This window comes from Bombus pyrosoma, linkage group LG7, assembly GCF_014825855.1.
Source record: "Bombus pyrosoma isolate SC7728 linkage group LG7, ASM1482585v1, whole genome shotgun sequence".
Taxonomy (NCBI): domain Eukaryota; kingdom Metazoa; phylum Arthropoda; class Insecta; order Hymenoptera; family Apidae; genus Bombus; species Bombus pyrosoma.
In genome coordinates this window covers 11,214,474-11,223,798 of record NC_057776.1, presented here as the reverse complement: position 1 = coordinate 11,223,798, position 9,325 = coordinate 11,214,474, and the positions used below count along the sequence as shown (strand labels likewise).

General features: G+C 46.1%; 1 protein-coding gene across 2 annotated transcripts in view; it reads left to right on the top strand.

Moving 5' to 3' along the window:
- The first annotated feature begins 4,136 nt into the window (after nt 1-4,136).
- LOC122569064 (iroquois-class homeodomain protein IRX-6) overlaps nt 4,137-9,325 on the top strand; it is a 35,630-nt gene continuing 30,441 nt past the window's right edge. The window contains exon 1 of one of the 2 annotated variants that reach the window (XM_043729526.1): nt 4,137-7,517. In XM_043729526.1, the coding sequence (XP_043585461.1) occupies nt 7,479-7,517 (39 nt within the window). In that variant the 5' untranslated portion in view covers nt 4,137-7,478. The remainder of the gene's footprint in view (nt 7,518-9,325) is intronic. The other variant, XM_043729527.1, reaches the window with a different exon arrangement.

Below are 9,325 nucleotides of genomic sequence, written 5' to 3'. Positions count from 1 at the left end.
TCATGGTGAAGTGATCGCGGACAATGACGCCGTGGAAACACCGTCGCAGATCACCTTGTGTCAACTACGCCCAACAACGGCGTGCTTATGTACGGGAGGCGGTATTAATTATCCCGAGCCTCCTTATAACGTAATTTATGGGAGCACGAGGGTACGACCGAGGGGGAGCGTTATCAATCCGGCAAGATTAATCACTCAAGTTTATACCGGGCTTCCTATCCACTTCACTCCATAAGTAGTACACTTCGCTTTGCTTCCAAGGCTTTTCGTGCCCTAGCTGCCTTTATCCCTTAGCGTCTTTGATTTATGAGCAGCCGCGCATAAGGTCCCGATATGGATATGATACTTTGATGGACAAACAGTTTTAATTGAAAAGAAACGATGAAGAAAGTTTGAGACGTAGCTGCAAAATCACTTATTACAGGATTATATAATATCGTAGAAGTTGGCAGCGATGGTTATCACAATTTACGAATACTTGCCAGTCATTATGCGAAAAGTATTTAAGACAAGCGTATAGTAATTACAAAACGTGTTGCAATAACGTGAAAAACACTTTCAATCGATTCTCAAGAAAATAAAAGTCTCGTTGTACGTATATGTATATACAATATATGTATACAAAATTGAAATAATCACTTGTTTTTAAAGCTTATCTCGATGAATCATGGATTACAAGGATCATAGGATTTCGTCTTAAGAGGAGCATCAGATCGAATCCATGCCAATATCCATCGCATTCCAGAGAGGAATTCGTGCATTCGAGAGAAAGGTGGAAGATTGAATTCAAAAATGCAACCGAAGCGCACTCTACCGAGTGCAGGCTGAACCCGTCCATGATTCTTTCCTCGTTGCACCGCGGTCTAGCGTTAGAAACGTCTCACTCGTGGAACCTGTCGAAGTGCGGGTATTCAACACGGTGACAACCGTTGCTGCACACATTGTCGAAAGTATACATGGCACCCCTGCCGTCCCTTTAGGTGCGAGAAGGACGAACGGCAAGAGGGGTGGTCGCGTGGAAAGTGGAAAGGGAAACCCCCCCCACCTAATAGCCCGAAGCAAACCCCCACTTTTCTCGTTGGCAACGATGCCACGGTACCAACGAGGAGGGTCTATAACCGTCCTTTGTCGAGTCGTGCTGCCACCTGTGCAGCAGCTTTCGTCGACCTTGCCCGTGACTGGTCGCCAACCACTTCGGACTGGTCGTACAACTTCGAGCTTCTTGACCGTCGATCTTGCGCACCGAAGCCTCTTTCCGATGGTTTTCTTTCGATTTTGCGCGAGAAAACACCGCAATTGATTCGATGGTACCGTCTTCGAGTTGCTATGAAACTTGCTTGCATGCAATGAGTTCGACAGCGACAGTACGAATGTCAACTGGAGAGACGTTGGTGAGTTACTGGAAATTCAACATCGATGGCAAGGACAAACGAAACGTCCAGGTGTCGATTCGAAACTCGTGTTGAATCTAGATTTTAGCCACTGGCTTTGACGTTTGAAACGACGCAAATGCACGAGGATATTGCCGTACACGGTGTTATCGAAGGAATCGTACAGAACACGAGCAAATCGAATTACGTGTGGCACGCGCGCGTTGTCGAATCAGATAAGCTTTGAGGGTAATTTAGAGGAATTGCAACGTTTGGATATATTAGATAAACGTTTCAAACGTGGTTGCAACATGTATCGTGCGAATAATTGTGGATTCAACGAACGGTTGAATCTATACGTCGGATGAACTTTCACTAGGCATTACGTGTGCTCCTCGTATCATGCATGATCTGTAATTATAGACCGTAGCCGTGACAGTTTTTATGCATTTTCAAAGTAACAGATAAAGAAGACGTACGCTTGCATATAATAGTTATTGTATGCCTGAACTTACGGGCTTCGCTTAAGAATCTTGATTACAGCGTGTATCGCTTACCGTACGTTATCTTAACCTATGTTCTCGTATTCTAGGGAAATGCCGTGATAAAGAACATGATAACTGTGTTTAAATGTATTGTTACAATCGTATAATGTGCTTTTATTACACAATCTGATTAACAGTTCGTATTTTTATTTTTACCTCTGCATAAATTATTTAATAATATCTTGGAGGAATTTAATTACGATAAGAAAATGTATATTACATATAATAAATATGAATGACTTATGTAAATACGGGATGTTAGCGTGCGTCGGATCAGAAAATAGGATTTTTATACATTATTTTAATTATTTCTTCCACAATTTATTAACACTTATACAAGCTTAGAATTGCGAACACACAACTCTACAAAACGCCACGAGTCCATTCTGCATAAGGTGGTACGCGTACATGTAACGTTAAACCGTATCATCTTTCCTTTCATTTACATTCAAATTCACGGCAAAATGCGAATCATTAGTTGAAGCGTAACAATGCGTAGGGCCAATGCATTTAACATGAATTGCATGTACGTACTGTGCTAGACTATAGACTATAGAGTAGGACGCATTAACATGTTAATGCCTTGTCTCGCGCTACAGTTAACTGTCTCATCTCACTACAGCTAAACGTGTTGGTTGATCCACGGCATTAGTAATTCAAAGCGCGGAGACACCTATAGTGCGCACAGTCATAATAAAACACCCCCAACGGTATACCACCGTTTGTAGATTGACTCGCTACAAATTGCTCCATTACGATTAATTCCATTTTGTGATCGATATTCCGCTTACGAATTAACACACGCGAGAAGAAAAGGAAAACGTTGTATAAACAGTGAGGTGCGACGGAATTTTTCAAAAGATATGATTTACGACGGTCGCGCGATAAATAATTCAAGGTTCATTAGTAGTCAATGGCGATGCAGTGATAACACACGATTCAAAAACGGCCCTTTGCCGAGAATTTCGTGACACTGGCGGCTACATCGGTAATTCGATTTATCGGTAACTTGTATAGGATATGGCGAGAGGAGCACGATACAAAGCCACTATTACTCCCTGTTGGCTCCTTAATTCCCGATTCCGAAGACGCACGGTTGATCCTCGTAACACACGCACAGAGACGGGAAATCCAAAATCGATGTGCGACGACATCGGTCAGCGGCTTAGCTTGGGCGTAGTCGTAGCGGAACGTCGACGTTCTGTGCCGTCGACAAATTCGGTGTCGCATTCTCGGAAAGTCACCGTTGTAGGGATAGAAACTGATCAGGCAAGGGGAGTTTAAGGTGGAGTCAAAGAGCGGGAGAGAGAGACGGGAGTGGAAGACTTGCGAGTAAAACAAAGAGAGAAAATCCCTTGAGCAGGAGCATACCTTCTACGACACACACTGGAATGACACTCGCGTATATCGACTCATACACTTGCACACGAGCTTACAAAGCGTATACGCATAGTAGCGGCCTCTTGAAGTCACCGGTAGAAGGGTACGGAGGAACCATGAGGAGAGGAGTGAGAGTTGCGCGCGGCTATGTGTAGACCGCGGTGTTAACAAACGGTACACTAATGTTTCACGTCTCGGTGTGCCTCACCGTATGCTTCTATCTCGCTCCAGCTTGCGGAATCTCTCTGTCCCGCAATGTGTTCCTCCGTCGACGTCGCCGTGGCGAGCAAGAGCGCGAAGTAGTAGCTCAACGTGCTGCGCACACTGCGGGGTGATGAGAAAGGCAGTGGCACGATTTGGTGGTAGTACGAGTAGCTTCGAATATAGAGGGGGTAGGGAAAGGTGATAAAGGCGGGGCAAGGTTAGTCCGCGCCCACGGAGGGGAAAAAAGCCGAGCTCCGCACCCACCGCGGTGTATTAGAGGGGAGACGAAAGAAGTGTGGAAGGGGACGATTTATCCAGTTTCCTCTCTCTCTCTCTTTCTCCTATGCACCGTCGAACACCACTACAGAGATTCGTTTAAGCGAGAGGGGTAAGCGCGAGCGTGTGAGTTTCACCACGAAACGACAAAAATATCTTCGCTGGCAGGTACTCTCGTAGGTAGGTGTGTATATCGGCAATCTGCCGGCCGGCGAAAAATGTCAGTGCACCTTTTTACCCACCCCGCGAACCACATCGGCCCCTTCGACTGTCCCCACCCGTTCTAGCGAATGTCCTCCCCCGCAACCTCTATGCTCGCGATCCACCACCTACAGCCGCCCCTACCCGCCCCTTTGATCGGCGGTCGCGCCAGGAGGGCGACAAGTAAGCGCGAGGAGGCGAGTTCCCTTGAAAGAACTGCGCAAAACACACTTTCGCGATGCCACGGCCGAAGTCGTCGTTGTCGTCATCGTATCCGTCGCTCGCCGTTGTCAACTTGTATATTGTTAGTGATCATCGGCACGTTGCCGCACTCGCGTACAACGGCCACGGACCAATCGCCCGATTCGGTTGGCGATAGTCGACCGAACTTGTCGTTCGACGTGAATCAGTTTTTAAATTTAACCGTGGCTACGTGAAAAGAATTTGAAGTCTCGAGGATCAATAGCGAGCGCGTCGTTTGTCATCGCAGGACTTTCTAAAACCGATGGGAATCGGTGGTGAAACGCGCGATGGTACATCCACGCATCATCGGCGCATTAAACTGCCGGTACGCGTTTATGCCGCGTAAACGTGCTCGTGTAATACGTTCGTCAGCTGGTGATCGTGCCTTTCACTGTATAAGTGTCGAGCGAGAGAGACGTCGCGACGGTGTTGGATCGAAGTGAAAAGCAAACGCCAAGTCAAAGTTGGACAGAAAGAGAGAAAAGTTGTGTAGTCAAGTGTCGCGTTGTGTGTGGAGCAAGAGGAAGGATCTCAGGAGGTGGGGGCCAGTGGTGTAGCGAGGGGACACCAAGTAGTTGACGATCGTCGCGGTGAAGGAGAAGAGAGAGAAAGAGAAAGAAATAGAGTGGGAATATCGTAGTGGTAGTGGTGGTGGTGGGGAAACGTCAGAGTGTGCGGTCGTGTCCAAGAAAGAGGTGGAGAAGCGAACAGCAACGGGAGAGAGGGCAGCGAACAAACTACCGGGAAGAAGTCAGCGGCAAGTAAAGCAGCGCCGCCGAGGCTAAACTTCAGGATCTATCGAACTAAAATTGTCGTGTAGTTTCTGCCTCCTCTTCTCGCCCCTCCTAACGCAACCTACCTCTCCCTTGACCCCACCAGAGCCTAACACGGCGGCAACGGCAGCATCTCGGCCGGTTGCGCCCCCTCTGACTCGAGCACCCATCCCCTCCACAAAACGAAAGCCGAACGAAGAGGGAAGAAAGCGGCGTCGGTGGGGCGTCACGAGGGACGAGGAGCGTACGATCGAGGGAGAAGAAGAGATCGGAACGTGTTGAGAAAGAGAGAGACCGAGAAACAGAAAGAGGAAAAGGAGAGAAAGAGAGGGAAGAACGGGTAACGAAGTGAGAGGGGGTAGGCAGGGAGCGCGTTAGCTGGCCCCACGGGCGACTCACCATATTTTATTGTCGCGTTTGCCGACGCTAACCGCTGGTGTACGGCTCCGTGCCCGATCTACGAAGATGCCGACCTGACTCGCAGAGAAGAGAAGTACACAGAACACTCGGCCTACTAGTAGAGTGCGGTACGAATTCGCGTGGGTTCGAGGTGCCGGTAGTGGCATCATCAGCCACCAGCAGAGGTGGCACCAGCTCCCCCACCACACCGCGCGGCGTGCCGGCCTGGACCCTCCCACCCGTCTCACCGAGGGCAAACCATCTCGCAAAAATCGTCCCCCTTTCCATGGAAGGAAAAGAACTACGGCGACGACTCTGCCACCACCACTGTCGAGCCGACCGTTTCTCGTCACTACCACCACCACCATCGGCACACTACCATCGTTATCGCCAGCGCCACCGTCACTGTACCGCCGCCTCCTCCTACACCGCGATCAACCGTCATCTCGGGGAACGAGGATACCAGAACTTACGGATTTCGATTGCGTTGTTCGCTCCTTCGACGAACGCACTACTTATAAACCACCGCTGGATTTACCATCACCTATTTACGTTTTCGGTGATTACCGATCAAAATCAGATGTCAGTGCCGATTTAAAGAAGTGCGCGTGTGGATCGAACTCAACGGATTATCGAGATACTTATCCTTGATCGAATCACTATCATTTGTAGCGCGCGCAAAAGAAGTTTCCGCCAAGTTCGAAAAGGAGGGAGGGAAGAGTCGTCGCATGGACACGCGCCCTCCTTGTACCCCCTCTAAATAGTGAAAACATATACATGCACACGCGTGTAGACGCACACGCACGCGGATCACGCAGAGGAGAAGACAGAAGTGCCGGGGCATTATACACGTGTGAGCCGCGCCAGTTTGTAGTTACTTGTTTAGAGTGCGCGCATGGATTTCGTGGTACTGTACAATCTGTGAGTTAAGAAAATTCGTATCGACGAATTTTCGATTGACAAAAAAAAGAAAAAGAAAAAAAAAAAAGAAAATACGAGCTGTTCCGTGACGTCATTACACGGGGTGCGAAACAATCCACCGTGTGGACGTATTCTACGAGCAAGAGAAGAAAAAAAGGAGAGCGGTGTGCGCGAACAAGTCGAACCTCACCTTTCCTTTTTCACGAACGTCTCTCCGTCACCATCGCTCGAGTTCTCGACCTACCACTCTCTCCCTCTCTATCTCTCGTTTCGCCTCTTGTCCGTCCCTCTAGCGCTTCCTCTCGCTCGCTCCTCCCTCTATTCCGTCTCGCTTTCTCATTTCCTCTCTTTCTATATCACGTTTTCTTCTTCGCACTCACACTTATGTACCTCCGCCTTCCTAACCGCTGAGCGGAGGACTGGATTCCGTCGAAAAGAAACGACGATTCGGAGGATAGTCGCGACCGATCATAGCTGGCGCGTCGATCGGATCAACGACGTGAGTTAGCTACACGAGCGAATCATCCACCGGCGCGTATAATACCCGCATTCAAGTACCGTGTTGATACTGTTGCAATTAGTTCATGGTTTATCGTTTTCTGCTCGTGAAACACCGTCTCTATTACCTGGACAAAACGATCCTTATTTTTCGATCTCGATCGTACACGATGGCTAGTGTGAACTGTTCTCGTTGACTTACGGTTGTCATCGGTCTGTGTTAGTCGTGAACGAGTCCCGAAACCAACAGTGTCATCTACACGACTGCGTTGCGGTCGAAGCTCGGAAAACTGGTCCCTGCCTCTCTGGTGCCTGCGTCTGTGACAGTGCGAGTGTATACGACTGAAGACCGCATTCAGGGTTGAGTACAGTTTGGTACTAGACAGTGCAATAAAACACGCGCGAGTTACGTATCTATAGTGAAAAATTTCTCTCCGCTTTTTACGCTGTTTTGTCATTTGTGACTATAGCTGTACAACTCTATTTCTTTCTCGTCGCGTGCCACGTGGTGAAAAGAAAGAAATTAAGAAGGGATACACGGAGGAAAAAAAAAAGCAGAAGTGATATTTGTTTCGAGTGACTTGGTGAGACTGCAACAGATGCCACAGTCTGAAAGGATGATCGCGTAGCGGCGCCCGACCATCACGGCCCTGAGTGGCCGACACATCATGTCACAGTTCTCTTTTCGAGGATCACCAAATCTACAGGTGAGTCCTCCACTTTTCGTGCTTATTCGCTTTTTTCCATTCGAAATCTATCGTTCACCAGGATAGTTTTGCGATTGCGTCGAGTGACACGATTACGATAGTGATGGATGTACTTTCGAATCGATGTCTTTCGATGACATCAATCAGCGCGTTGTAACTGAACTCAATCGTCTGATTTGCGAACTTCGTTGCCTCATTGTCGATATCGTTCAAGGAAACTGTATCAAGTTTCGATTTAATTGAGCAAACGAGTCTTATAAAAGCAGGAATACAAGATATACGCACAGGAATTTGCATATTTATACGTTGTAGCATTATAATAGGAAACATAGATGCTAGACAAACTGATCAAAACATGTTTATCTATCCCTTTATTCATACGCATTATGTTAAAAAACAGGGAACAACATAGATTTCTTTCGTTATCTGTGACGTCATTCACATCTAATCGTTTTATCATGAAACTATTAAAAGAATCTTTTTGCTTCTACCATGTTTGAAGGTTCTCTTACAACAGAAAGAGGAAGTTCATTATATCCAGTCGTTATGTTATGTATATGTTTAAATTCAGCATAATTTACCTCAAGTACCTTTTTGTTCATAAAGTTCTGAGCAATGAAGGACTTGGAATCAATTTCCTTGGTCTTGGAAAAAATTGTCTTATACAAGAGCAAAATAAAAGAAACATTAGCTGTATCTACACGTGTGACTACGATAATCGGGGAAACAAAACTTGATATTGAAATATCCGTGACAAGTGCGTGCATACTTCAACGTTAAACGTTCGATAGCGGTAGAAACGCAAAGTACACAATTCTAGAACCACCATGATATGTAGTTGTCGTTCGGTGGGTAGATGTACGAATCCGGATATAATTTCAACCGTTTGAAAGTCAAATGTATTCAACGGTCAAAAGCCTCACCTATTTGTGACTATCTGTTCCTTCTCGTGTGTGACTTCGCATATGCCAAGCTAACCAGCGAATGAATCGTTTATGCTGTTGACTATTCACCGCGAAAGCGGATATCGTCCCTGCCGTTGCGGACGCGCTTTTACGAGCTGTCGAGGAAGCTGCTTTCTTCATTCCCCCGAGTTACGACTGTTGCTTGATTTCGTTGGAAGAGGCTATTAACGAAATTGCACGTGATACATTTTCAACTTCTTTAATCTTTGGGATTTCCCCGATGTATTTAATGCGTTTGTCGTATACTAAAAATGACTCGTTACGATTTCTGTAGCCATTAGCGTATGAAATACTTTTAGAACTAATATTACGGTAATAATATTACAATAACGTTACGTTATAGGAGTTCTGAAGATATAAAATAGGAAGAATTAACAAGCGAATTGAATATCATAGAGAACATAATTTAGCGGTGGCGCTGCTGAAATTTTAACTGTAATATGGCGCTCGAATTTTGCGTGCCACGAGAGCAATTTCTTAATATATTCAGTTAAATTTAATCTCGTCCACCTGAATTGATTACATAGATTAAAGACGTTATAAGCTTTCAAAAATTACCATTTAGATTAATCGTTATATCTTATTAACTTCGAAATTACAAAGTCTATATACATATAGGTATTATGGATAAAACATGAGATTTAGAGATGGCGCTGTCATAAAATCACACCCTGCGAAACATACAAACTTCATACGTGGCATGCATGATATATCACGCGTTTACAATTTTCCAACTTGTTTACGTCGTCCAACTATATCAGTGTAAATGAGTTATCCATAAAAATTTCAAGTCGAAAGCCTAACAATTAGTCGCCGCACCGATTCATTTCGGTTGCATGACCG